At 48.7% G+C, this 27,070-nt stretch overlaps 13 protein-coding genes across 13 annotated transcripts; 7 read left to right on the top strand and 6 right to left on the bottom strand.

The window, feature by feature from the left end:
- Window positions 1-475: 475 nt before the first annotated feature.
- Window positions 476-1,590, bottom strand: N7496_006662 (aldo/keto reductase; the record flags this gene model as incomplete). Its single annotated transcript, XM_056699591.1, has 4 exons — window positions 476-970; window positions 1,029-1,262; window positions 1,337-1,394; window positions 1,505-1,590. The coding sequence occupies 4 exons, from the start codon at window positions 1,588-1,590 to the stop codon at window positions 476-478; spliced, it is 873 nt and encodes a 290-aa protein (XP_056555004.1).
- Window positions 1,591-3,231: 1,641 nt separating this feature from the next.
- N7496_006661 (LITAF-like zinc ribbon domain-containing protein) lies at window positions 3,232-4,166 on the top strand (the record flags this gene model as incomplete). Its single annotated transcript, XM_056699590.1, has 3 exons — window positions 3,232-3,259; window positions 3,315-3,843; window positions 3,902-4,166. Coding segments are annotated over 3 exons (822 nt in total), but the record flags the coding sequence as incomplete, so codon positions are not given.
- Window positions 4,167-4,621: 455 nt separating this feature from the next.
- N7496_006660 (uncharacterized protein) lies at window positions 4,622-5,305 on the top strand (the record flags this gene model as incomplete). The annotated part of the gene is made up of 1 exon (XM_056699589.1): window positions 4,622-5,305. The coding sequence occupies one exon, from the start codon at window positions 4,622-4,624 to the stop codon at window positions 5,303-5,305; it is 684 nt and encodes a 227-aa protein (XP_056555002.1).
- Window positions 5,306-5,842: 537 nt separating this feature from the next.
- On the top strand, window positions 5,843-7,138 carry N7496_006659 (uncharacterized protein; the record flags this gene model as incomplete). Its single annotated transcript, XM_056699588.1, has 1 exon — window positions 5,843-7,138. One exon carries the CDS (start codon window positions 5,843-5,845, stop codon window positions 7,136-7,138), a length of 1,296 nt encoding a protein of 431 aa, XP_056555001.1.
- Window positions 7,139-7,767: 629 nt separating this feature from the next.
- Window positions 7,768-9,184, top strand: N7496_006658 (uncharacterized protein; the record flags this gene model as incomplete). Its single annotated transcript, XM_056699587.1, has 3 exons — window positions 7,768-8,023; window positions 8,083-8,576; window positions 8,633-9,184. 3 exons carry the CDS (start codon window positions 7,768-7,770, stop codon window positions 9,182-9,184), a joined length of 1,302 nt encoding a protein of 433 aa, XP_056555000.1.
- A 470-nt stretch (window positions 9,185-9,654) lies between these two features.
- N7496_006657 (class II fructose-bisphosphate aldolase) lies at window positions 9,655-10,515 on the top strand (the record flags this gene model as incomplete). The annotated part of the gene is made up of 1 exon (XM_056699586.1): window positions 9,655-10,515. One exon carries the CDS (start codon window positions 9,655-9,657, stop codon window positions 10,513-10,515), a length of 861 nt encoding a protein of 286 aa, XP_056554999.1.
- A 224-nt stretch (window positions 10,516-10,739) lies between these two features.
- On the bottom strand, window positions 10,740-11,582 carry N7496_006656 (uncharacterized protein; the record flags this gene model as incomplete). The annotated part of the gene is made up of 1 exon (XM_056699585.1): window positions 10,740-11,582. The coding sequence occupies one exon, from the start codon at window positions 11,580-11,582 to the stop codon at window positions 10,740-10,742; it is 843 nt and encodes a 280-aa protein (XP_056554998.1).
- A 1,855-nt stretch (window positions 11,583-13,437) lies between these two features.
- N7496_006655 (Zn(II)2Cys6 transcription factor) lies at window positions 13,438-15,510 on the top strand (the record flags this gene model as incomplete). Its single annotated transcript, XM_056699584.1, has 4 exons — window positions 13,438-13,630; window positions 13,663-14,803; window positions 14,863-15,149; window positions 15,206-15,510. 4 exons carry the CDS (start codon window positions 13,438-13,440, stop codon window positions 15,508-15,510), a joined length of 1,926 nt encoding a protein of 641 aa, XP_056554997.1.
- Window positions 15,511-15,587: 77 nt separating this feature from the next.
- N7496_006654 (sterol desaturase family protein) lies at window positions 15,588-16,625 on the bottom strand (the record flags this gene model as incomplete). The annotated part of the gene is made up of 3 exons (XM_056699583.1): window positions 15,588-15,787; window positions 15,838-16,343; window positions 16,405-16,625. The coding sequence occupies 3 exons, from the start codon at window positions 16,623-16,625 to the stop codon at window positions 15,588-15,590; spliced, it is 927 nt and encodes a 308-aa protein (XP_056554996.1).
- Window positions 16,626-18,206: 1,581 nt separating this feature from the next.
- N7496_006653 (CocE/NonD family hydrolase) lies at window positions 18,207-20,636 on the top strand (the record flags this gene model as incomplete). The annotated part of the gene is made up of 6 exons (XM_056699582.1): window positions 18,207-18,483; window positions 18,545-18,623; window positions 18,676-19,022; window positions 19,077-19,266; window positions 19,321-20,113; window positions 20,619-20,636. 6 exons carry the CDS (start codon window positions 18,207-18,209, stop codon window positions 20,634-20,636), a joined length of 1,704 nt encoding a protein of 567 aa, XP_056554995.1.
- Window positions 20,637-20,726: 90 nt separating this feature from the next.
- Window positions 20,727-22,543, bottom strand: N7496_006652 (cytochrome P450; the record flags this gene model as incomplete). Its single annotated transcript, XM_056699581.1, has 5 exons — window positions 20,727-20,901; window positions 20,966-21,132; window positions 21,193-21,303; window positions 21,373-22,241; window positions 22,375-22,543. The coding sequence occupies 5 exons, from the start codon at window positions 22,541-22,543 to the stop codon at window positions 20,727-20,729; spliced, it is 1,491 nt and encodes a 496-aa protein (XP_056554994.1).
- A 1,187-nt stretch (window positions 22,544-23,730) lies between these two features.
- On the bottom strand, window positions 23,731-24,722 carry sdh2 (succinate dehydrogenase iron-sulfur protein subunit SDH2; the record flags this gene model as incomplete). The annotated part of the gene is made up of 3 exons (XM_056699580.1): window positions 23,731-24,051; window positions 24,124-24,275; window positions 24,362-24,722. The coding sequence occupies 3 exons, from the start codon at window positions 24,720-24,722 to the stop codon at window positions 23,731-23,733; spliced, it is 834 nt and encodes a 277-aa protein (XP_056554993.1).
- Window positions 24,723-25,441: 719 nt separating this feature from the next.
- On the bottom strand, window positions 25,442-26,487 carry N7496_006650 (SDR family oxidoreductase; the record flags this gene model as incomplete). The annotated part of the gene is made up of 3 exons (XM_056699579.1): window positions 25,442-25,964; window positions 26,024-26,115; window positions 26,179-26,487. The coding sequence occupies 3 exons, from the start codon at window positions 26,485-26,487 to the stop codon at window positions 25,442-25,444; spliced, it is 924 nt and encodes a 307-aa protein (XP_056554992.1).
- Between the last annotated feature and the right edge of the window lie 583 nt (window positions 26,488-27,070).

Raw genomic sequence — 27,070 nt, 5'->3', positions numbered from 1 at the left:
ATGGTAATGGGGAATATGTTATGTGCTGATAGTACAAAAGGTTGGCCCGACCGCTCTTTCATATTGAAGAGTGACACCTCGAAGCCGAGGAAAAACTCCGATGTGCATTTTGTATTATGTAAACGATGGGATATTGAGGGTACTTGTGTTATATTGGAATTATAATCGTGCTAGTAGAAGCCAGTTGGGCTAGGGGGCTGGTTGAGGAAGCTATAAGTGGCGAAGATATCTTTGCTCAACGATATCAAAAGTACCACACCCCTGAGACAACCTTGGCAATCATGAGAAACGCTAAACTGGTGACTAGATTCGAGTTCTAGCAAATGCAAAGCTAATACGAGTCGCAGAGAGGGTCAACTACGCAGAATTGCATGTAAAAGTTCCACAAATTTCTAGGATCCTCTTGAATACTTCTCGTCAAAGATTACAGCCAGAGGATGCCGTACCGATGCTCTCATTATTCTAGTCTTCTCCTCTATTCCTCCAGCTTCCTCACTGTCGGGTCCCACGCACAAGGGCTATATTCGTCCGTCTCCAGTCCCTGAACCTCCTCGGGAGTAAACTTGAAGTCGTAGACGTCGGCATTGGCAACGATGCGCGACGGCGTCACACTCTTCGGCAACGGAATGAACCCCTTATCCAGACTCCAACGGATAAGAACTTGGGCCGGGGTTTTGTTATACTTGTCCGCCAGCTTCTTGACAGATGGTTCTTCAAAGCGGGCGCCACGCACAATGGGTGCGTAAGCTTGGAGGGCAACGCCATGACTAGTACTCCAATCGACGATGTCTTTCCGAGCGAGCCACGGGTGCAGTTCGACTTGATTAATGCTAATGACGCCTCCCTTTCCTTTGCCGCCGCGTTCGGCTTCAAGTTCGCGGATATGTTGCTCGAGCTCGTCTAGATGGTGCACGCCGTAGTTGCTGACGCCGATCGAGCGCACTTTGCCGGATTCAACAGCCTCGACCAACTGAAACGTTTTTAGCTTTAATTGTAAAATGGGGTTCGGAGAATGGAAGTCTTCATACCGCTTTCCATGCACCCTTGCGATTCTCAGAGCCACCCATCGGCTTGTGGAGCAGCATCAGGTCAATGTACTCGAGCTTTGTGAGACGAAGGGTCTCCTCGACGGTTGCCTTGGCTTCATCATAGCTAATATTGATGACCTTGGAAGTAAAGAATATCTGATCGCGCGGAATGGATGATGCGCGAATCGCGCTGCCACAGCCAGCTTCATTCTTGTAAACCGCGGCAGAGTCAATCTGTCTTGGTTGTCAGACATGGGTACAAACAAGAAACCGGGCAATTGAATCTCGGCCAGTATCTAGTTGCTCACATGGCGATAGCCAGCCTTTAGTGCTTCGAGACAGCATCGCTCTGTCGCTTCTGGGGGCCTGCTCGGGAATGTGTTAACTTTAGTGGGGTTGAGGTTGAGATGTGGAGGTTGCGGGGTTGTTACGTTTTGTAGACCTGAAATCATTTAGTTTTTCGACGTTGAATTCACACTCGATAAATACTCACTCCAAATCCTAGACGGGGAATCTCGTAGCCGCTGGCTAGCTTGATTGTTGAATTGATTGTGGTAGCCATTCTTAGCATAGATCCGGTAGATGGAGTACTTGATGGAGAAGGGAGGAGTGACGTTGGTGATGGGGGATTTTATAACTCGGCCCACCTACGCGTCAGTGACTAACGCCGCCGGGAATAATTTAATTGACTCCGTTTAACTCCCTCGAGGATCTGGTTTTGAATCAATTATGTCATCAACTGGTTCACTCCATTGTCGTTTATGAGTTGGGACACTCCAGCAGGCTACTATCGGGAATAGCATCTTTCTTTCCTGTTATGGTAAGTCCGACACTTCAAATTGAACTTGACCTCGGAGGTTTGTTTGTCACCGATAAATTGCCTCCTAATCCTCCAGAAGATAACTGTTCAAATCTATCTTGCTAGTCTATACTTCTTTTTCAAGACTTTCTTCAACTGCGGATTTTCATTTTTCATCCTTTGGCTGTTCGCTGGCCAAAGTCTCGCTCTGTTCGAGTCGTGTAAGTGTGTTAGATTGGCCTCAAATGCCCTCTAGTACAGACCTTAAAAATGCTTAAAAAACCTCATTTGCAATAGCCACTGGATCGCCTAATGCTGAGACACGCATAATCTGACCAGCTTCTTACGTTCTTATCAGGTACGAAATCATATTCGATCAGCCTTTGGAAGATGGAATCTAGAAAAGTCAGGTCATGAGGCTGCCTTCCTCCACTAAGCCCACAAGGCTTGTACGGACGGGTACTGTACAGTAAAGTGATGGGTCAGGGTCACGCCTCCTGGGCGACAGACAAAACATTCTCGGCACCTACAGAGCTGGGATTCTGCCTTGGCTGCAGTAAAAATTTCCTTTTTTCCAACAGTTCTTGCCCAAGATAATCTCATGGTACCGGCTGCCAAGAACGTCGGCAATCGGTTCAACACCCTTGGTGTTGTACCGTCAGAAATCCTCCCTTAACGAAGTCTTAGCAAGGCACAATAGCCAAGTCAGGAAAGGGGGAAGTGGACCCTGGCGAGCTTGTGAAGGAAAGGGTCAAGGAATACGACTGGGCGCAGTCTTGGCACAGCCGCAGCTCAATTACAGTACGGTAGACTCCGTCCTCGATACACCACTACACATAGCCTCCTTGTTCGTTTTGCCTCGCATGTTGCATGATGCACTAGGGAGAACTAAGTCTCCTATGCAAGAGATCGGAGAGAATTGTAAAGTGAATAGGCGGGCGTGGAAGAGTCTAGAGTCAAACATGACCCACGACTGGCTCTTAATAATCTATGACTTCTCCTATAATTCCATTAGGATCTCGATGTTCATACTGTAATCAATACGGTACAACGGGTAAATACGTAGCCTCAATCTGCGGTTTGGAGAGATCTAAGCCGACATAATCAGGCAGTGCACACAGGAAGTCTAGCTTAAACAAAGTTTAACATAGCCTGTATTTTTCACGGATAGTATCGTACAGGTATCAGCCATGACCATGGGACTGGACACGCTATTTCTGGGTAACGTTTAAGAACCATGTCCGACTCCACAGTGAATTTTATTTGGAGCTTGCAATAAAGTGTAAGGCTGCCCCGTTGCGCGACTCGATTCTATCCAGACTTTCCTTTTCCACACGTGCACCTGTGAACGTACTTCTGTCATACGATTGCTAGCGCTATTCCCAGCAAAAAAGTCTAGTCACAATGGCAACTCAAAGACCTGATAGCGAAGGTGAGCACCTACCCACCTCCCATGGGTTGGCGATCTAGTTAACTAACCCTTATAGGTCTCATTCCTGTTGAGCACCACCACACCAGCCCACCAGTTAGCCCACTACCCAGTCCTCTGGTCGCTGGAGCCGCCCATCAACCCCAAGATACCATTGCCCCAATTAGCCCCGAGCCCACCGGCATCACCCCCTTGTCTCCCTCCTCAGAACAATCAGGCACTCTGCTGCCCACCTACGAAAAGTCACGACAGGAACACGAAGCACCTATTCCCGTTCATAACCCTCCTACCGCCCCCGAAAAAGCATACAATGGCCAGCCCGTCGAGCAAGCTCAAGGGAGCTATTTCAACCACGCTCCGGCTCAATATCCTTCCGAAGTAAAGGCATACCCGGGTCAGCCAGGCCCCCAGCAGATGCAACAACATCCTCAACAGCAGATGTACTATACTCCCTATGGACACCCGAGTGGATATGCGACTGCAGTCCCCTTGCATGCGCTTCAGTCCGCGCCGTGCCCAGTGGACTGCCCCGCCTGTGGCCGCCGAGAGATGACTCGCGTGGAACCGATTACTGGATTGACTACACAGTGAGTTGAAGTCGGATCCTTGATGGTGGAAACGACAATATGCTAATTTCTGATATAGTGGATGGGCTGCCGTTCTATGCTTCTGCTGCTGCCTCGGATGTATCCCGTACTTGATGTCTTCACTCAAGGATGTCGACCACTACTGCGGCGGTTGCGGCACTAAGCTTGCCTGTTGGCATAATAGTGGGCGCATCCAAGTCTTCCAGATTTCAGCTGGACAGATACCACCAGGACAAGTGCCAGCAGGACACCCTGCTCAACAGGCTGCTCAGGGCGGTCCCCAGTCCCCGCCTGCGCAGGCCCAGCCAGCTGCCCCAATGCATCAGTATGCTTGAGGCTGCTGCGCTCGCATTCTATCTTTCTTCAACCCGTTTTGTCTTTGATATATTTTGCGCTTCCAAAGTGATACCACTCGTGTTATATTGCCGTCGCGGCGTTTTGTTTGGGAGGAATACGCCTCGTTATTTTAGTGAGGTTCATGATTGTTCTATATCAACATATCTAAGTCCCATGACCTTTTTCTTTGGAAAACCAGCAAATAAAGATGAAAAAAGCATTCATCCTTTTCTTTTATCATATAATGATAGGCTGGGAAAGGTATTCCATGTGTCCGCGTGAGTGGCGCATGACGCCAAGACATCCTCGTGTTCGGTGGTTGCTTAGATCCGATGATGCGGTCACCTTACCAGTCAAAATTTCTCTGCGCCCTATATTGCCCGACACTTTTCACCTCGAAGGTCGGAGAAGTCAGAGCAAAAACAAACACATTCTAGCCACGATGATGCGCTTCATAGTCACGGCTAGCGCCGTCATAACTGGCGGCTCTGCGGTATACTTCTACCTTTTCCACCAAAGGCTGTCATCGCGCATCCAACACAAGTCGCATAGCGGAAAGCTATCAGCGCCATCTCCGAAACCGATAGAGATTGAATCTATCCCGGGGGATATTTTTACAGACCAATATTTTGCGCTCTACGATCATTCATCAAAGTCTGTCGCGCGCGACGCGTTGCCCAAGAATGTTCCTACGGAGCAACTTTTCACTAAGCTAGTCCGTCGCAATATGATGGCTTTTACACGATTCCCTCAAGCTTTGATGATCCGGCTTGTCAGTCGAGCTCCAGAGGAACAGCGGAGCTTCAAGACGTCTTATCTCTCATCTCTGGACTTCAAACATGGAGAGCTTGCATGTGGCGTGTATCGCGTGATCGCGCGTACCAAGAACAAGGTGGAATTTGAGATGACTATGAAGAACATGGAATTTATCAACGGTCGCCTTGCCCTGAGCTTTAGGGAAACAGAGAATGAGGTGGTTTTCTCCAGCGAGACTTTGATGTGGAGACGGTCCGATGAGAAGCAGGCCATGCCACTGGAGAAGCCGTTGTTGCGCTGGATGCATGAGACGGCGACTTGGTGGCTGCTGGACTCTGGTGTGAAGTACTTGATGGAGATGGAAAGCTAAGGCGATTTGATGTACATATCGTTTATTTGAACTTTGAAAGCGTGAACAGTCCTTTTGTCGATGTCTAGCTATGCGCGTTGGCATCATCACCAATACCTGAGAAAGACCGGATCTTCTCAAGCTATTATTAGAATAACTCCTCTTGTTCTCGCATACAATGCTATAGTATTCCCATTATTTGCTTTGTTCAGCGTGTTCTTACCAAGTCTTGTTAACCATGACACTAATCTTTATTCTTAGTTCATTGTCAAGTTCGAATCAAAGGCCTTGAAGAATTCGACACAATGGCTTCGTTGCCAACAAGTTAAAGCAACTCTTTGTCTTATACTAAAAATGTCGCTTCAAATGGCTTTATACCTGCCTTTGAAAGAGATACTTGTTTCCAACAGTCGCGGTGTATTTAAGACGCAGGAATCGCTTCCTCAGTCAAACTGCAACTTCTCCTCTTCATCTCATCTTCAAACCTATTCCACTACAGCCAAGCATCATTATCTTTACAATCATCATTCTTCTGAATCACCGCAATCAAACATAACAATGTGTTTTTACACTTACCACCACTATTCCGCTTGCGGGCATATCGCTAACTGGACCGTGAACAGCTGTAAGGAGTATACCAACACCCTTCGAGTGCTGAGCCGGGAAGGTCTGTCCGGACACTGCGATAAGATCCAAACTACTCACAACCTTGTGCTAAAACTTGTGTCTGACACCTGCGGTCAGTGCGATTTTGAGCTATCGTCCCATCGTGTCCATGACGCTTCCATGTCCACGAAACATCGTACCATCGAGGGCTTAAACTCGAAGGCTCCAATCTTTGAGCTTTCTGGTCATATGAACACCAATTTCAGTGGCAAGGATGAGAGAAACGATCACCCATCCACCTATCAGGACTGCTGTGACTGTGATGACTACAACTGCTCCGAATTCATGGACAGCTCTGACGAGGAGACTGACAGCTTCGGAGTAGGTCCCAACGAAACAACTTCTCCCACTAATACCGTGGCTGATGTTTTGCAGTGCCCAGACAATTCTTTCTTCTGGCCAGAGACTCCAACACATACGGGTAAACAATTCGATATAATGCCCCAAGTCCTTCCTAGCGAAGAGGAAATTATTGCTGACCTTTGCAAAGCTTTGCGTCGACAAACCTCGGCGGAAGACATCTCTCCTTCATCGACTCAGGTAGATGTCCGAAGATCTTGCAACTCCTTGCACGGTGTTATTCCTATTGGCATTTACGAATGTGCTCACCCCTTAGAGCGCCTTGACACCAGAAACCTCTACGCAACAAGCTTCCTCAACCTGTCCGACGACGAGTCGCCGATTGAGTTTGAACTGGCATACGCTGGCAATGAGCTTGAGCAGGCAATGTTCGACCTTTCAGATGATAGCTTTTACTTTGATTATGAAAGCGAGGTACGCAGTCCAAATGATCTCAATTTCCTTGATGACGACTCGGATACCGACGACGACTCAGATGGTGGATGTGATTTGCCCGATGAGTCTGACGATGAGTTTGCGGAGATGTTCTCACCTTTGATCTCAAATTTAGTATCCAACAGTGTCGATGTATCGCTGCCGTCTTTGCGAGACTCTGCGCCGGAGGTCGATCGACCAGCTACCCCGATGCTTTGCCTAGCGCCCCCGAGAATGGTCAAGCCCCCTCAGTTTCTGTCCCTGGACTTCATCGTTGAAGACATTTTCGACGAGGAGGTCTTTGAGAAGGAAGCCCTTGAAATTCTTCATAACAAGGCCTATGTGACCCTAGGAAGGCCCCTTTGTGACGATCATTGGGAGGGTTATGGGCTCACTGAGCCGCGCCCCTGGTGATATCTAGCATTTTTCTACTAAGTTTTCCCGAACACAAATCTATGGGAGGTATGTCATGATTCTAGTCTCTTATGTCTCATTATAATTACTTTAGAAACCAATATGAATGGTGGCTTTCACACAAAAACAATAGTATCGATAGTTTCCCTTATTGAGCCACCATTATTCTGTCACCTTGGAGCCTCTTTCCAAACTCGGCATATTCACTGGTATAAACCGATGTTATTTATGCCCAAGGGCATAGCTCTATTAGAAGAAAGGCATATAATCTTGTCGTGTTCATGTATCTCGGCCGAGAAGGACTAAGGAACACTGGTCAATAGCGAAATCAAGAGACCCCTGCCATGGATTGACGTCCATAGTGTGCACTCAACCCATGCATTTTAGCCGATATTTCTCAATCAAGTCGCTTCCCGAATTAACCATGCGCTACTAGAGTCTATGCCACCACTCGGTCCGGGCGGGCACTCAACGCTCAGGCAGTCGGACTTGGGCCGAACATCCCACGCGGAGGCTTCCCCAGAAAAGCCCCTCATACCCCCACGCGCTGTCGTATTTCCTGTCTTTTCATTTAGAATTGTCGCTCTTTCCTCGATATTCCCTCAAAGATCAATTACCGATTTCCTATCATGTCTAAGCCTGCTGTTGGATTTGTCGGCCTTGGAGCCATGGGCTTCGGCATGGCCACCCATCTTGTAAAAGAGGGCTACCCCGTTCACGGCTTCGATGTTTTCCCCGCTTCAGTGGAGCGCTTCAAGGCCGCGGGAGGAATTCCGGCCTCATCACTGCAAGACTCTGCCAACGGGAAAGACTACTATGTTTGTATGGTCGCTTCAGCACCCCAGGTGCAGATTGTGCTCTTTGGCGAAGGTGGCATTGTTTCTGGTATGTATAAACGGATGCTGAATTGGAAGGCTGGAAAAAAGTGTTGACCTGGTCCATAGCTCTCCCTCAAAATGCGACTCTTATCCTCTGCTCGACCGTTCCTGCCTCATATGCCCAGTCCGTCGCGGCTGAGTTGCAATCACGCGGTCGTGGCGACATTCAGTTCATCGATGCTCCTGTATCTGGTGGAGCTAAGCGCGCTGCTGATGGCACTTTGTCTATCATGGCCGGTGCGTCAGATGCTGCACTGGAGAAAGGCAAATTTTTGCTTGAGACCATGTCCGACGCAAAGAAGTTGTATCTCGTTCCTGGAGGGATCGGTGCCGGGAGTAATATGAAGATGGTTCATCAGGTGTTGGCGGGTATTCACATTCTCGGTGCTAGTGAGGCTATGGGTTTCGCTGCTCAGTTGGGTTTGGATGCAACAAAGACTGCAGATGCTATCAAGTCATCCGATTCATGGACGTGGATGCACGAGAATCGCTTGCAGCGCATGTTGGAAGAGGATTGGCACCCTGGTGCTAGTGCGTTGACAATTATTCTCAAGGATGTGGTAAGTGTCTGATTGACTTCCTTTTTTATAGAATTCGCAACTAACACGAGTATTAGGGAATCATTACTACCTCCGCTCGTCAGAACCAGTTCCCTACGCCACTTTGCTCCACGGCCGAGCAAGTCTATCTTTCTGCCTTGCTCCAAGGCTATGGCCCTGTTGATGACTCGTCCATGGTTCGCCAATACTACTCTGAACCAATCACCAAAGTTTCCAACACTAAATCCACCGAGGAGAACGCTGAAGCCCTGCAGCTCGTGCTCGATGTCATGCAATTGACCAACCTCGTGGCTGCAGCGGAAGCTATTTCATTTGCCCATCACCTCAATGTTGATCTCAAGCAATTCTTTACGCTTGTCAGCGATGCCGCAGGTGCTAGCCGGCAGTTTATGACCAAGGGACTGGAGATGATCGAAGGCCGCATTGGAAAGGACTCCGAGACAGTCGATGATGTTATTAGTCGCCTGGAGAAGGGCGTACAGAAAGCACGGGATCTGCACTGTCCATTGAATCTGGGCAATGCTGCTCTGAGTGTGCTGCTTATGGCTAAGAGATCAGGATTAGGTGCTGAAGGAAGTACTAGTGTGATCAAAATGTTTGGAATTTAGTGTAGATATCCCATATGTTGTCTATAGTCATTAATTGCATGTTTGCAATCCCATTTCCTCATTTACCGAATCCTTCATCTTCGAATCTCGTAATTCCTTTAATATGTCGAATTGCCACTCGTATACCTACCTCTACCCAACCCCTTTCCAGCAGAGCATTCCACTCTGCCGGCACTGAACCAGCACTAACCGGCATACTCTCGGCCGATCCCTCCATTCGGCGGTTTTGGACCCTGAACAGTGGGGGTGGGGGTAAATTGGGCCGCGGTCAATTTGACGTAACCTGCCTATCTCGGGCGTTCTCCGAGGGCTCGGACAACATGCGATTTTCCGCAACACTCGGACAGAACGACGACTCGTATATAACAGCGTGGGGGGATTCCAGCTGAAGGTCTGCTATAGATTACCCCTCATTCACTTTTTCTCCTTTAACCTCCTCCTCCACCATCATCCCACCTCTTCACGCCGCAATGCCTCTCACAGACAACCGCGCCTTGCGCATCCTCGATCATGCCGCTGACAACCACTATGGCGTGCCCGCAATGTGCTGCTACAACGTGGAGGGCATTCTAGCGACAGTCCGAGCAGCAGAAGCCAAGCGCTCGCCAGCTATGATCCTCCTGTTCCCCTGGGCTGTGCACTATGCCGATGGCATCCTGGTGCACGCCGCCGCAGAGGCCGCCCGCAACGCATCGGTCCCTGTCACCGTGCACATGGATCACGCTCAAACTCCCGAAATCATTCGCCGGGCGGCTGACCTTGGTGGATTCGACAGTATCATGGTGGACATGTCCCACTACGAGAAGGCCGAGAACCTGGCCTTGACCCGCGAATTAGTGGAGTATTGCCATGCGCGGGGTATCGCAACGGAGGCGGAGCCCGGGCGCATCGAGGGCGGCGAGGACGGAGTGGCAGATACAGTGGACCTGGAGGGTCTCTTGACGACGCCTGAAGAGTCTCAGGAGTTTGTGGATACTGGCATCGACTGGTTAGCTCCCGCTTTTGGAAACGTCCACGGCGAGTATGGGCCTCGTGGTATCCAGCTGGAGTATGACCGACTGCAATCGATCAATGATAAGGTTGGCAAGCAGGTGCGCCTGGTACTCCATGGTGCGGATCCATTCACCAAGGAGATCTTCCAGAAGTGCATTGATTGTGGAGTATCGAAGATCAACATCAACAAAGTCTTGAACAATGAGTACATCAAGGTGCAACAAGAAAAGGCCGGCAAGGTTCCGTTGACGACTCTGCTGGAAGAGGCTACGAACGAAATGCAGAAGGCAGTTGAGAGGTGCATGGACATGCTCGGAGCAACTGGAAGATACCCATGAGAGAATAAGAGAATTATGAGCGAGTTTACTTTTGAAATAGAATTGTATTCAGACTATTCAATGTGGTTATATTGAAGAAATAGAAGCATGTAAGCCCGGTTCCAGATCCAACTCCAACACCTTTTCAATTAAAAATTGCTTGGGTATCAATAACCCCTCGAGAAAAGTAAACCGACTCTATCCCTTGATGGATATGTTCAAATACAAGTGCAGGACGAGTTCAATCATGCAAGTCCAAGGCCAGAGAGAAGACCACTCAGAAGGGGAACCTTGCTGAGTATGCCAGAGGGATCGTCGACAACATGTGCACTAGGCGTAGGCGTGGCCGAGCTGGATGGAGTAGCGTGCATAACGCTGGAGCTTGCAGCCATAGAAGCGAGATGCTGCCCATGAATGTTGGCTGAGGCCTTCAAAATGGGACGGGTGGTGAAGCTAGAGGGCTTGGCAATTGGAGTCTGCACGATAGATTGTACGGGCATTGGGTTGATGGTGATGGGAGCCATCTCCACGGGCATAGACTCGGGGGCAGGGGTAGCCACAATCACTATCGGAGCCATGGACGAAGAGGCTGGCACGGAGACCATGATCGACATAGAAGAGGAATACTCGTACACAGCTGAGAATGCTGGGCTGGGCTTGACGTGTGCAACAACGGACGACATGGATGACGGGACAGCATAGTCGGGGATTTCAGGAATAGGGTTGTTCAGCGAAGGCGCTGAGGGCTGAGCCATGGGTGCATCAAACTCCTGGTTGCCGTCACTCTCCGGCTTGGGGGCGGCAGGCTGAGCAACAGGCGTCTCTTGGAATGGCATCGACGAGGGAACCGCCTGTTGAGTGGGTGCAGGGTTGTTGTATTCACCTGCCTGTGCCTCCTCGACGGCTTGCATAGCAGCCATATAAGCAGGAACCGGGTTGGACATGCTATCGCCATCTTCCACGCTGGAGCTTCCGGAGGGCATGAAAGGGAAGCTGCCTTCGAACGGGTTGCCAGCTGCCTTTGGCAGGTTTGGCACGGCAGCGGCGCCCATGGCGAAGACCACCAGAGAAACGTAAGAAGTGTGCATATCGAAGGGATTGAACGACCGGAATAGCCTCTGTCTGAGAAATACTAAGGAGTGTAGACGGTCGGAAAAGAGATTTGCAACCAGGATCAAAGGGCGTGTAGGCTTTTATGCCGCGATTGACGAGACTGGCGAGGTTAGTGATCTTCGGTTTGTTATGATTTTTTGTCAGTAGCACCCTCCATGCCGGACACATGCGCATTGATAAAGATCATCGTCGGCTCTAAAGGATGACGAGAGTAGCATAGCATAAGGCGGGCAAGCCCTCCCGGTATGGAGAATTAGTGACGTGGTTGGAATTTAGCGACATGTCCGCGAATCATGAGTGGTGCCTGTGGAATGATCAGCCTTAGAGTTACCTGTCAAGGCTCCTAGTGGTTGGACTTTGCTATAAAGCTTGAGCTTTTCGATTCTTAAAAAGACGCCTGCATTTCTGAGAGACGAATTTCTGGGTTCGGAAGGCGAGCACGATATACATCTACTAGCTAACTGGCAGAAGGGGGTGGTTGATAAATAATACGCATAGTTCTGTGCAAATGGTAGCCACATGGAGCACCGACCACTCCTTACCATCGCCGTCATCACTATGTAGAGGACTCTATGGCTCTGGACATATTAAGACAGGCCGCTGGGACTATGTGACACGCTTAGACTGACACTTAGCTGCGGTGTTTTGACCAGTTAAAATGATTTACCGGTGTTATTCTTCGAGAATAAACGTCCATACAAAGTGAGTATGGTAGATGGGGATAGGGATATTCAGGCACGATGGGGCCCATTCTCCAGGCAACCTGGGCAACCCCTTGCATTACCAGCCTCCTCATGCTGCAAGCCAGCCGTGAGCTCCACGAGCACTACTACCGGCCATTATTTCCAATGGTCTCTCTATTGTCTTCTTATTTTCTATTTTTGGCCCGTCGGAAGACTTTTACATTCTTGTTCGTCCGATACAGATGTGACAGCGCACAACCCTTGATGGAGCCCGTTAAAGTGATGGATCGACTTAAGCATCGAGGTAGCTGTCTAAGCATCCCTTGGCCTTTGTCAAGACAGGCTTGGCAGTATGGACTTGCCAGCCACTCAAAAACCTTCTTTCATTGCAACCGGTCAAGGCATAACCGGTTGATTGACAATCACGCCCAAAGAAATAACTAGTTTACTTCTTCGTCAAGTCGCCTTTAGGCTTGTAGACGTTCTATCCAATTTGTAATGCAAAGAAGAGGCTAAATTCAGACATTTCTATTTTAAGAAGCTTGTATAAGCATGACCATTAACTCAAGATATCGTTATGATTATACACGTTCACGGGGAACTTAGTGCAGCATGATGCAGAGTAGATCAATATAGATCGACATAGATCCGAACAAAGACTTCAGATACCAACACGGGCTTCTTTAAAGAGATATCTATGACATTCATCCGCTGCAATTCTGATGAATCAAATTGCGCGTTGATTGTTGTCAGGTGTATTTAACGATGATAGTTCAGGAAGTACCACCAGCGGGCGCACAGCTAGGTAAGATATATATATCCAAGCGTAGCAGCCAACCCGATCCATCCACTAGGTAATGTCTTTGAGAACAAAATATACATGAACTCTCGACCGAACTTGAAATTCCAATTGCGTTACTTCCACAAGTAGTACAAGGAGCAAGATGATATTATTTCCAATGGAAAATAGCGAAAGTCATTGTTGAATCCTTCATAGGCGGTCCCTACCAGTCGTTGGATTAGTAGGTCGGCAAAACCGGGCCCGACAGTTCCGAACTCGACTGATGGATTACGTGACCCAACCCTCCCCAGTTAGGTAGGGTTAGGAGATTCCAACCATCAACTGTCGTGTCGCCGGTGCTATATCATGTTTCAATGCTCGCAGTGCGATAAAGCATACCAAAGAAAGACGCATCTGGTGCGCCATGAGAGTACACGTGAGAATCCGAGATATTTCCACGTCGAGCTCTTAGTTAACAAGGCAACAGATAACTCCCAGCTGACTTCCCGCTGCCCATTTTGCAATAAGTCATTTCAGAAACCGTACATCAACGTATTTCGTGATTGGAAATTTAGTTTTTACTGACTCTAGACAGGGAGGTAACTCGAAGACATAGCAAAATATGTGCCAAAAAGAACAACCAGCCCCTGCCTCCTCCAGCTCGACCTGGCAGGAAGCGGCTATCTTGCCAGGCATGCTTCTCGGCAAAGGCGGCTTGTGATCGGAGCTTTCCTTGCTCTCGCTGCCAGAATTTAGGGAAACAATGCAGCTTTGAAGCATCTACTGACAATCCTTGTTCTGTACTTGTCTCTCCCTCATTGTCCTCTTCACCGTTGATCAGCAGCACTCCGCGCAGAATGGCAAATGGTGGGGCCCCATTTTCTTTTCTTCGACACTTTGCCAGCCCATCTGTACACAAAGATAGGCTTGCAATAGGAGAGACTGCGAAATATTCCATACGCAGAAATCTCGAAAATCTATACTCCCACCTTGAAGATGCGCTTGTGCCTGCGGATCCACTAGCAGCGTTTTCTGGTGATCTTCAGATACCAGGATTCCCCACCCAGCTTGCTTCATCCACAGATTACCTTCTCTCTGAATACCCGTCCGACATTCTATTCCCGTCGAAACTGTCCAATCAACTTACTCAATTGACGAATGAGCTGGTTGAAACGTCAAAATCAATGATCAACGGGCCCATAGACAATCAACAACCACTCGAGCTCATGGAATTGACTGCAATGCTGAGTGTATCTAATATTTCAGTTTTTATATCAGCTTTCTTCCAATCTTTGCACTGGCACTTGCCAATCGTGCATTTCCCAACATTCGACCCTGGCAGTATTTCAAATCCACTGTTGTTGGCTATCTCGTTGGCCGGTGCAGCGTATAGCCTTCCCATGGACGGCGCGAATTTTTCACCATGGATATTCGACGTGGCAGAGGAGTATATTTTCCGAAAAATTGCGAATTTATCAATTGCATCATCCCCGAAAGATCTCACACATCTGATGCCTACGGTGCAGTTGATTCAAAGCGCCCTTATCATGGAAATGTTGCAATTTGGGCGAGATGATATCCAAACCAGACGTCGCATCCGTATAATTCGACATCCTTGTTTGGTTTCTACCATAAGGTCCCTTGGAATCCTCAAATTAAAGCGCAGCACGGCACCCAGGGTATGTGATGACTGGACGTGGAGGATGCTGGTCGCGGAAGAGATGTGTATCAGGTAAGTCATTGATGCGAGTTCATGTTCTATTTAGAACCACAAAGCTGATTATATTCAAGAATCGCATGTTGGGTCTTCCTTGCGGACGGATTCCTTACAGTTTGTTTCAAAAACCATCCAGCACTCTCGGTTTTTGAGATGGACTGTCATTTTGCCTGGAGCGCTGAGCTATGGGAGGCCGAAGATGCTGCGTCCTTCAGTAATATCGCCGTGGCTCATTCAATAGACGCGCCTCTCCCTCCTCTGAGTGAGGTTGTGGAGCATTTACTTGAAACGCCCAAAACCACTGGTCCAACACCCTGGAGCTCGTCATTATCCCCCGAGCATCTTCTCATTCTAATCTACGGTAAGCAAAGAACATTTTCGGAAATAGCAACCCCGTTGCTGATCTCACCATCCTAGCTATACAATCCCTCGCATTCCAGGCCCGGTCGGGCTTGCTCAAGTATCTTTCGCCCGAAAAGATTAGTCAAGCTGCCGATAATTGGAAACAGATCTGGGATACGGTTGTTAGCTCCCTAGAGAAAGAGCAATTATTGCATCTTGGCTACCCTAAACATGCCGAAGAACTTTGGTGGCTTTTAAACGCTACGCTGGAAGTTACCAACAAGCACGACAAGAGCTTCCCATATCTTGACAACACCGCGACTGATGAACTAGGGAACCTGAATGATTTCATTCAATGGTGTTATCAGAGCACCTCATGAAGTTATGAATTAATAATCATTGCAATATACATATGTACAACCCGCGACAAATTTTAGAAACCCTATTTGCCACATCCTCAATCCTCCTTATCAATGATTTTCCCTGTATGATTCTGATCCCGCATGAATGTGTCTTCCTCGGGCTTACGGTATGTACCCCCAAGTCGATCCCAGATTGTGATATATTGGCCATAATTATAGTTGAAGTAGAGGTGGTGCATTGTGTGGCATGCTGCACCATTGATGATCTCGGATGTGGAAAGGTACTCGGCGTCATCTTGCTTATGTTAGAGGGTATCAATGCGATCAGTAATGATGGGGACTCACGGATTAGTACAGTCCAGACTGTGACAAAGATGAAGAGCCCCAAGTATGCGACCTTCTGCAGTGGGAACAAAAAGGGAAATATATGGTATGGCAAACTTTGTGACCATCCATCCAGAGGGTGGAAAGCATAGCTCGCGAAAGGTGTCGGAACGACCCATTTATGATGCGGCTTATGCAACCATCGATAAACAAGAGGATGGTGCAAACCACGGTGAATCCAATAGATCCCGCTGTCGGTGAAGCAGATGAAGAGGGGGTATTGCAACCAGTTGTACCCGGGGAAGGGAGCCTCGCTTGCGAAATTGTATAGTTTGGACCACCCGCGCACCTCCGCGAGGAAAAGAGGTGCTGTGAGGATAGCCATGACGGGCATTGCGGATAGACCTTGTTTGATCTCTTGCTCGATTTGGCTTGGGAGGTATCGGGGGTGCTGGAGAAGGCGCTTGTCATACACCGTGTGGTACATAATGAAGCTGCCTACAAGGTACATGGCGAGGCCGAAGAACCTATTTAGAAACAATATTAATAGACGGTTCATATTTCCAACGCAGGGTTGACGATACATACCAAATCATCAAAAATAGTGATAATGTTTGTCTCGCCATATTGTCTCGCTTCAACAGGCTGGCTTCTGCCCGACTGGATGGCTCCAAGGGAAAATATACCTTTACATGTTGGTTCAAGAGGCTCAGATTGATGGCCCTAGAGTCTGGAGCGGTATCAGGTAATATCGCTGCATAGAATCGATCAAACACAAAGGTGTCGAGAACGTCAAGAAGAACATCCATGATACGAGAAGTAGGTAATGTGATTCAACGCTTTTGGCCAATCTCGAGAAATCCGCATAATTGCTGCCTCTTAAATACATACAAAGCTAACAAACGGGAAATACCTATATGGGCTATACCTACGCGGGCTAGACCTACGCGGGCTATACCTACGCGGGCTATACCTACGCGGGCTATACCTACGCGGGCTATACCTACGTGGGCTATACCTACGCGGGCTATACCTACGCGGGCTATACCTACCTGGATTCTCTCTTTAGGCATGGGACCTACTCGGGAAATACCTACCCGCCCCTGTGTGGATCTACATTCCCTCTACCGACTTCATTTCCTATACCAGGTGGGACTTTCCTTCCTAGGCTACCACCACTTAGAGTCTGAATCACTGAGTAAATGTTAGTCCAGACTCAGACCCAGTGGCCTGATCAGTGTCCCTCACGGACTGCTCAGTGAGTGTGATCCCGGGTCGGTCGACATACTGATTACTTAAGAGACCTATCACAAGTAAATTGGGAAGAAATACCTCTATAATTTATATTCATTATTCGTTGTCACCTTTTCTAATTTCCTTGGCTTGGGTCCAAAGATGAGAAAATATGGCAGCCTTGTTTGAGGGTGAATCGCCACCGACGACCATTCAAAGTCTTCACGAATTGCTACTACCGTCATCTAAGGATTTGATCAAAAGAAATGACTCATCTGGTTAATTAGGCCAGAAATTTTTTAGTCCCCATTATAATAAGTTAATGATTACTAGGGCACTATAAATCCTAGCTACTGAGCTATAATGATTCGTTGGTATTCGACGGCTTATAGAGACTGATTCGATTTGTACCCGATGATCTCTAAAAAAGATTCGATTTACGATGGACAAAGTAAAAAAGTTCAGATATGATGATTATTATTGGCTATCAGAGAGTACTAACAAAGAAGCAGGCTCTCCTGGCTAGAGGAATTCAGAAGTAAAACGGTTATTCATTCTGTTATCATGGATAATATCCAAGATTCAGTTTTGTACTTAACCTCTCAAGATAACTTGGTCTTTCTACCCAGTCAACAGAGGTCTGCACTGTCGAGTAGACTCTCACATTATACGACAGCAGGAAGCGCCTATGCACCTTAAGACTTTTATTACCTTCCTTATGGATAAACTCTAGACCATGGTTACATCCCACAGTATGAGAATGGCTTTTGGATCCATTCAAAGTACCAAACCGCGCTAGGATTGCTTGGAAGTGGATCTTGGGAATGTTTCTGCAAGTCGTATTTTCGGATGAAGGGATATAATTTATAAATTGATCCCCGCAAAACTTAAACCTGATGAATCGCCAAAAAGTGATGGTACACCCCGCCGACGCTTGAAGCTATCTCCACTAGATTACTGTGTAGGGCCCGTAAATGTGGGGTGTACCGGCGGGAGGCTTTCCGCAAAGCAGTCACCCCGCAATGTAGGTTACGCCATTGGCCGGGTCAATGTCCCTTATAAATATATTAGCAGTGCCACATCTGCTAGCCTTTTATCATATTTGTCGTTCAATCTAACTCTCATCATATTCCCATTGTTGTCTCATTTTCGTGATCATGGAGTCTACGGACGTTGAAATACGCTGGCGTCCTCTCCCTCCTCCGGAAGAGTCTAAGGCATACCCGGGATTTCATCCATCGGTCACCCTGTTGCCAGTGGGCCATAAGCGAAGAGAAAACTCTCGAGCCCTTCATGAGCCTATGGTTTTTGAGCGAGATCAAACCCTCTGCCTTCGTGACGGAACTAAGATATACGCCGATATTTATCGTCCCGTCAATGAGACTGCTGTACCAGCTATCATGGTTTGGGGCCCCTATGGGAAATCGGGCAGTGGTGAGTTTGAGAGTGGGTTTATGGCAATATTTTAACCCCCTGACTTTGAGGCTACAACCAGGAAACTTGAATCTCAGCTCTTTCCCGCTACGAGTTGGTATAGCAGAAAACCGACTCTCCGGCTATGAGAGTTTCGAGGGGTAAGGAGCTTGACGTTGCACATTTGAAGGTTTAGACTGAAATATCACTTAGCCCTGACCCTGCTGAATGGGTCCCACGTGGCTATGCTATTGTCAACGTGGATGCCAGAGGCGCGATGGACTCAGAAGGATCCATGAGATTCTGGGGTTCCGGCGACGGGAAAGACGGATACGACGCTATTGAGGAGATTGCAGCTCTACCATGGTGCAATGGCAAAGTAGCCATGCTAGGAAACTCCTGGCTGGCCATATCGCAGTGGTTTATTGCTGCTGAAAGACCGCCACATCTGGCTTGTATCGCTCCTCTTGAAGGCGTTAGTGATCCGCTTCGGGAGCAGTTTCGTCGAGGGGGAATTCCCGAGTTGCAATTTTGGAACGCGTTATCAGGTCTTCTGTGCGGTTCGTATCAACTTTTGCTTTTATTCAGCTTCGTGTCTTTCTAATAAGAGGCAGGCCGCAATGAGGTGGAAGATATCGTGACAATGGCGGAGGAGTCGGTCCTTACGAATTCTTACTGGGAGGATAAAAGAGCAAAACTGGACCAAATTGAGGTCCCTGCCTACATTTTGGCCAGCTATTCAACTATGCTTCACACTCTAGGATCTTTCCGAGGATATGAAGAAATTCCTCATGATAAGAAATGGTGACAATCCTTCCGGTCGCTTTTGCCATTAGTTTCACACTAATCGAGTTCTAGGCTTGTGATCCACGGCACCCAGGAATGGTACGACTTGTACTCTCCGGAGAGAATTCAGGAATTAGCCGCTTTCTTTGACTGCTATACTAAAGCCCATAATAATTGGGAGAGTACACCGCGTGTGCGCGCTACTGTACTTCCATTCAACCAGCCGGCACTGACTGATATTCCTTTCGAGGAACCTTTCTGGCCTCATTGCCAGACTGAAGTCAAAAGATTGTTTTTGAACTCAGAAGGCCGTTTGACAGAGGCTCAGCCCCAAGAGCCAGGTCAATCGGTCTACCAAGCCGATTTTGCGCCAATTTGGCAAAGGGATAACGACTCAGGAGAAATACAGTTTTCATTCACATTCCCTCGGCGCACAACTATTCTCGGCCCGTCGCGCGCTGTCATTTATGTTGAAACAAAGAACGGACCAGATATGGATATATACGTGCATCTAAGAAAAGCAGACCGGAATGGAAAGCCTCTACAGCATGTCAATATACCACTCCATGATTTGGGGGTCGCCTCTGCAGAAGAAGCTCCTTTGACAAATCCAATGAAGTATTTTGGTCCACATGGTATCTTGAGGGCATCTTACCGAGATGTCGCGGAAGAACTATCGAAACCCCACTGGAAAACGCTCTCGCATAGGAAGCAGTTGCCGATAAAGGTGGGAGAGCCAATGCGATTGGAGATTGAGATCTGGCCCACGGGCATGTTGTTTGAACCGGGCGAACAACTGGTCATGAAGGTCTCGGGCCATTTCATGGCACCTGCCGAGTTTGAAGCCCTGCAGGGAACTTTCCCTGTTCGTAACGAAGGGGAGCACTCTGTCTCGTGGGGAGGAGCATGTGCAAGCTATCTCGAGATTCCGACTGTGAAGATTGTGGACGACTTATGAATCTTTACGTGATACTCTACCACACCGAGTGCAGTATTAGCGATGGCTCATCTGTCTTTCTACGATGGCCATTAAAAGGGCGGTTTCTGTTGAAATTCAAAGGCAATGAAATTAAAACACAGAGCGCATTTCATATTTTTTTTGTGACAACCAAGTCGCAAGAGTGTTGAGGTTTAGCTGATTTTTAAAACTACCGTAGTATAATTCCACCGGACTGCGCCCTGGATGACTAGTAATCGTCTTGCTTGACATATCACCATGGGTCTGGTAGTTCTAATGGCTGGAAACTACGAGAGAAATCCAACCTCTTCGTGTTTATCATTTATCCCTCTCCTCCTTCACCGAGCCGCTCGTCTCTCGACCAAAACTATTAGGAGCTTCTGGTAAAACTGTGGTCATATTGGTATTGCAGTATCTGGCAGACATCTGAAAAGATCATATTCAAAACGGTTAGCACGGCCCCATCCCTATAACTCTGTATCCATTATTGAAAGCAGAAAGGTACAATGAAATCCATCGCTCATTCCTCTACAATACCCGTAATAATGGCTTTCACGCCAAAGTACCCGCGCCTTGGCAATCCAACACCCTGTTCTCGGTAGACAGCCAGGTCTTCAACGGCAGTCTCAAATGGAGCAAATTCAAAACGTCGAACAATGTGAGCCAGAGTCATATAAATCTCCGAATAGGCAAGACTATGAAGTTTTCAGTTAGTATATGATTGTGACATATTGTGTTAGGACAGAATGCGCGGCTCACTTGATTCCCAAACACTGTCTACTCCCCTTGGTAAATGCGACGATGAATCGGCTAAGATACTCGCCTTCTTCCGAAGCACGAACCCATCGCTCGGGGTCGAATTTTTCCGGCTCGGGGAATAGATTGGTGTCCATGTGTACAAAATAGTTTGACTGGCTGACTGGAGTCTGAGGTTGGTTTAGAATATTTAGCATGAGCATTGAAATCTGGAAGAGCTGCCAACTTACTCCAGGCGGAATGAGCCAGTCCTTGTAGACCATAGGCTCAGTGGGCGAGATCCGAGCTAGACGAGCGGTCATACCGTGACTCAGACGAAGGCCTTCATTGACAGCACCGGTCTAAAGCAAAAAATAGTCAACATTATTGTACTTTTCAATAAAAATCCTGAGGATCACGGCAACACTTACCAGATATGGCAACTTCTCAAGGTCAGTCCATGAGGCTTTAGACTGCGGAGTCTTCAACACAGTCTTCAATTCCTCGCGCAGTTTCAGTCCCATCTCTTTATTATTCATTAGATGAAACATCGACACCGCAATAGCCCTTGCAGTGGTCTCCGTGCCCGCTCCAAGGAGCAATGCAGACTCATCCTCCAGCCGATCCAGCGTTTTCTCATGAGGCGGCACGCTCGGACTCACCAGGGCATCGAAGATATTATCGTTTGAATACGAGTCAGAATCTCCGGCCGTTTTCTTCAAGAGAGTAGCCTCGGCTTGTTGTCGCAGTCTAGCTTTGACATCAAATAGACTGGCCATTTGCGGCTGTAACAAGCGAACGACTGCTGGCGGCGCGGCCAAGAAGATGGTGATCAGGAAAGGGAAGAAGCGGTTGATGTGGAACATTTTCATCAACCCTGCAACTGCGTCGACGAGGTCGTTGCTTTGTGCACTGTTGGGATCATCCAGGTATCCATAGCTCCAGCCATAGCAATAATGTGTGATCACGTCTGCGGTGAAAGCCGCAAAATCTAGTTGTAAGTGAAGGACCGTGGATTGATTGTAGGCATTCTCGAAGCGGTGGATTAATTGATCGACTTTCTGATGGATGTACGGTGTCAGACCAGCTATGGATCGCTTTGAGAAGTAATTACTCAGGTAGCTGCGACGAAGACGATGGTGGTCATGATCGATGGTCCCAACGAGCGAGTTTGGCGCCCCGAAAGCCACGGCGTATTTGGGATCTTTGGCTCGCTTACGAGACCCGCCGGCATGAATGATATCGTAGTAGGACGGGTCTATGATGTGTAGCTCTCGAGGATTGATACGGACGATTGGACCTGGACATGCATATGCATGTTAGTCGTCCCCAGTCATTTCATCTGACACATTTACCGTGTAAATGCTGTTTCATCTAACGAACTAGCAGACGTACCATATTTTTCATGCATCCGCTCAACTTCCCAGATATACATGCCCCCCTGATAATATCATAGTAGAACTCGTAGAGAAACGTGGCAGCTGCGAGCTTAGGACCAGGAAATCCCGCCAGTGGATGGACATAGAGTCGATAAATGACTGTAAGCAACCCTAGTATCAGGGATATCGCCCCGATAACAGGGACAACCACGGAGTCGTACATGATGATGCTGGATCTATGTCTTTCAAAAGATTCGGGGGCAAGACTTGGGGCCAATATCAACGATAAAGAGGTAACGAGGTCTGAAAGGAGAACAAAGAAAGAGAGAGGGGTACTTCCATCGTTCAAAGAAAACCCACAGGAGTTCACGGACTCGACCTAATTGGACTACATGGAGACCTCTGGCTGTGACTGGTTACAAATTCTCGTGATATTGCATCTGGGGGCTACGCACCCCCTCCCTATATGAAAGAAATGCATCTATAATGCAGTGATGGTGAGCACGCACAAGCCCAGGAACTCCCTGTACTAATCCTGGTCGAGGATAGCATCCTCGAGAAGCGCCCTGCATGGCAAATAAACCTTTTCGGAGGCTGTTGGTCTCGCATCGATCGCGGCTAGTCCCGCATTCAACTTGGAATGTGCGATGGGCTAGAGAGAAGGCACAGCCAAACATGCATGACAAGATCCACACCTGTTGGACTAGTTATGCTGTCACCGAAGCGCCGTTGGTTATGACAAATCATGTAAGCGAGGTACCAGCCGGTCCAGCCCTAGTTATTGGAATGATGCAGGGTGACCAGGTTCAGAAAAAGCAACGCCACGAGGGCCTTTCTTTGATCGATGCCCGAAGATCGATGATCCTTACCCCTTTGCGGCCTAGGAGATTAAGTGATCGACCAACTGGTCGATGGGGAGCATCAGATCACGTGCTAATATCAGCCTTAGCCGTCAGGCCTCAATAATGGAAAACAAATAACCGGGGAATATGCACCAGTAGCCAGTAGCGGGTCTTGCAACGATCGTGGGCAAAAGAAATATTGAATGACAAGGAACATGTCGATCGACCAAAAAATTAGATCTAATCAGATCGACATGTGCCAATTAGTGCGGAGGAATGGTGGGTATGCTGTGCGACAGAAATTCGGCAAGGGCGAGATCCATATAGCCGAATAAAAAGCTCCGACCACCAAGTTTCTTGAACAAGCCGATATCAATCTAATGGATCACGAGTGCATTCATGTAAGAATCAAATTTCCACAATATACACCTATTGAGACATCCGGAACAGGTTGAAGAAAAAAAAAGTTAAGATAGTAGACAAGGGAAACAGATGAAAAGAGGCTGGCAAAGACATAGGGACAGAAAGGAAAAAATGAGGATCTCCAACTCCATTTTTATATCCAGATCTAAGCGGCCAAAATCTTCTTGGTCTCCGCGATGGCACGACCAGGGTTCAGACCCTTGGGGCAAGTCCGCGTGCAGTTCAGGATAGTGTGGCAGCGGTACACGCTCATGCTGTTGTCGAGAGCGGCCTTGCGCTCGGCGGTCTTCTCGTCACGAGAATCGATCAGCCAGCGGTAAGACTGGAGGAGGATGGCGGGGCCGAGGTACTCCTCGCTGTTCCACCAGTATGAGGGGCAGGAGGTCGAGCAGCAGGCGCACAGAATGCACTCGTAGAGACCGTCAAGCTTCTTGCGGTCCTCGGGACTTTGGCGGTTCTCAAGGCCCTACAACAGAGTTCAATGCATTAGTATCTGAAAGATAACGACGATCGCGGGTTGTTCGGAATGGTTACTCACATCGGGGCTGGGGGTATCACGCTGGAGGTAGGGCTTGATCGACTTGTATTGCTTGTAGAAGAGGGTCAAATCGGGAACGAGATCCTTGACGACGTAGGTGTGAGGCAGAGGGTAGATGCGAGACTCCTTGGCGGTATCAGTGGGGATACGGCCTAGATGAAATGTTAGTCAATCCGCGCGCATAAAATATCGAATTGACCTCGAATTGATCGGTCTGTAGGGAAATTGAAGCACATACACAAGCAGGCCAGGGTGTTGACACCGTCAATGTTCATGGCGCAGGAACCGCAGATACCCTCACGGCAGGAACGGCGGAAGGTCAGGGTTGGGTCGATCTCGTTCTTGATGCGGATCAGGGCATCCAACATCATGGGACCGGTCTTGTTGAGGTCGAGCTGGTAGCTCTGCATGGTGGGCTTCTCGGTCGGGGTGTCCGGGTTCCAGCGGTAGACCTTGAAGGTCTTCATGTTGGGGTTCTCGGAGGGGATAGGGTCGACATTCTTAGCCTCGACGGTTGCATAGGAGCGAGCAAAGCTGGCGGGCCGGAACAACGGCCGCGACGCAGCGAAGAGGCGGGAGGTGGTGCGGAGGGAGGCCATGGCGGGCGAATGGAGAAGGTGTGAAAAAGCGAGTTCCACCCGTGGGGGACGTTGTCGAAGTAGACGATCTCAAAGCACGTCGGACAATAGCGACGTGAGAGCAAGTGAGAGGGTCACAATGGAGACGGGAGCCGCGGAGTCAGGCCTGGAATCACCGTAAGGAAGAACTGATGGCGACAAAATGAAGTCAAGGAGTCCGGCATACTAACCTCGGGTTTGAGGGTCGGCAACGTGCTGAGTCAGCGTGCATGGGCCAATCACGGGCGGGCTAATTGCAAGCGTCGGGCGGACACGGCGTCGCCTGGATTTCCTGTGTGCCAGCAATGGCTGTGAGTATTGCCGCTGCTCAATTGCCGATTGATGAGTAGTTCTATAGAGGGGGGGACAATTAACATATTTAAAATGAGAGGAAACATCGACCAGGTACAATTGAAGCTATATCCTAACATTATCGCCATATCACCTGTCTCTATATACAATTCTCGCCTTTTCCAGCACGCGACCGCCTCAGGCTGCAAGGCAGCAACTCCCGACTCGGTTGCCGAGCAAGCAAGAAACGTTTCCCCGGCCGAACCAATGCCCGTCGTCCCTTCAGACTGAGCTACCTCGGTGCACTGGCACTACTAACCCTCCACGGCACTCACATGCAACAAATCACAGCGCCTGCAAATGATAACCCTGTCATCTTTGGTTGTTGTTCCATACTGCCTACTACCACACTAACCCCGATTCACATAGTTCTGGTGCCACTCATAGTCGCGATTCTCCCTTAACAATCCCCGGATCGCCTCACGGGCCGGCGTGGGTTCCCTCCCCAGCAAATCCGCCATCAACGGATCCGTCGTGGCAGCTTCTCCCTTGCCAATTGACTCGTGCCACGATTCTAGCTTTTGGAAAAAGGCCTCTGGTTTACCACCTTCGTCGTCGGTAGCCTTAAATCGCACGAATTCCTCCGGAGAAACGAATTCTACCTGCACCTTTCGGCCCGTCGTCTCATTGATCACGTCGATAATCTCGGAGAAGCTGATGGTTTGTTGAGCTGTCAGCAGGACGATTTCCTTGTCATGGCCTCCTCGAATCATCAATCGGGCGGTCGCCTCGCCTAGCTCTGTGCGCAGAGTAAAGGCAATCGGTCCATCGGTCGTAAGATGCATGACTGAGGTGCTGGGATACCAGTTCATAAAGACGGGGAATGCCTCGGTGTAAAGGCCTTCGCGGATGGAGGTGTAATTGATTCCAGACCTGACCGACTGGTTAGCTATGTTGTCGCTACCATTGCCAGCTAGGGAGGGCTTTCTCACTTTCGCATCATCTCCTCGGTCAGCAGATGGGCCCTTTGCACATCTGCCTCGGAGGTCCCGAACCCGCCAAAGGCAAGGGATGTATACCACACCTGTGGTTTGGAGATTAGATGGAGTCTCTACAATCATGGGACGGATTCTATTTGCAGACATACATGCTTGACATTCGTCTTCTTCGCCGCATCCACGAAGTTTTGATGTTGTTTCTCTCGCTTTGTGACGTCGAAAGTGTTGGTGCTCACAAACAAGAGATTCTCGACATCCTGGAAAGCGGTCTCCAGGCTGTGGGGATCATCGTAGTTGACAACGCGAAAGGCGATGCCTTGGTCTTCGAATCGCTTGCGATTGGCTTCGCTTGAAGACGCGGCTGCGTATTGTGATGCGGGGACATTGGCAATAAGGTAGGACAGCACTTGAGAGCCAAGACCGCCCGTAGCGCCGGTGACGAGATACTTCAAGGTCATAGTGAAGATAGTTATAATAAACCAATTTCCGAATTCTTCAGTTCTCAATAGTAAGCTCTTTCGGGGGTGGACGTATCGCGGATAGTTTCTTGACGCGGCGTGGAGCTAGATCACTGGAACACAAGCTACTCGACAGCGACCAAGCAGGACTTCTTATACCCTCGAATGTTAAACAATGTCGTAATAGAAACATGCATCATCCAATTAATTAGACACGTTAGCTGAGCCTCCCTGGCCAAGTATAGGTTGGTAAGCACGCATATTTCTAAGCAGCGATCCTGCTGTAACCTAAACGGGCATCGTGCCGTATGATTCGGTCGCTGGGAAGAGTCGCCGAGAATGTCAAGGCCCAATGAGTCCGAGCCTTGAGCGTTGCCTCAAGCAGGGAAGTGTTCTTTTAAGTGAAAATTCTCAGCAATTACCATGCCTACTGAAATGTCATTCTGTTCTTGTGGAAGGGGTAATTTCTTCGGCGTTGAAACGTGGGGTTTGGCTGGGCGGAGTACGTGTGGCCTGAGATATATACTTGGCCACTGGTAGACAAAAACTCGTAATCCAACCTTAGTCGGCATAGCCATTCCAA

The sequence above is a fragment of the Penicillium cataractarum genome (assembly GCF_028827025.1).
Source record: "Penicillium cataractarum strain IBT 29864 chromosome Unknown utg000005l, whole genome shotgun sequence".
In the NCBI taxonomy this organism is placed as follows: Eukaryota; Fungi; Ascomycota; class Eurotiomycetes; order Eurotiales; family Aspergillaceae; genus Penicillium; species Penicillium cataractarum.
Note: the sequence above shows the minus strand (reverse complement) of the source record. Positions and strands in the feature narration are given on the sequence as shown.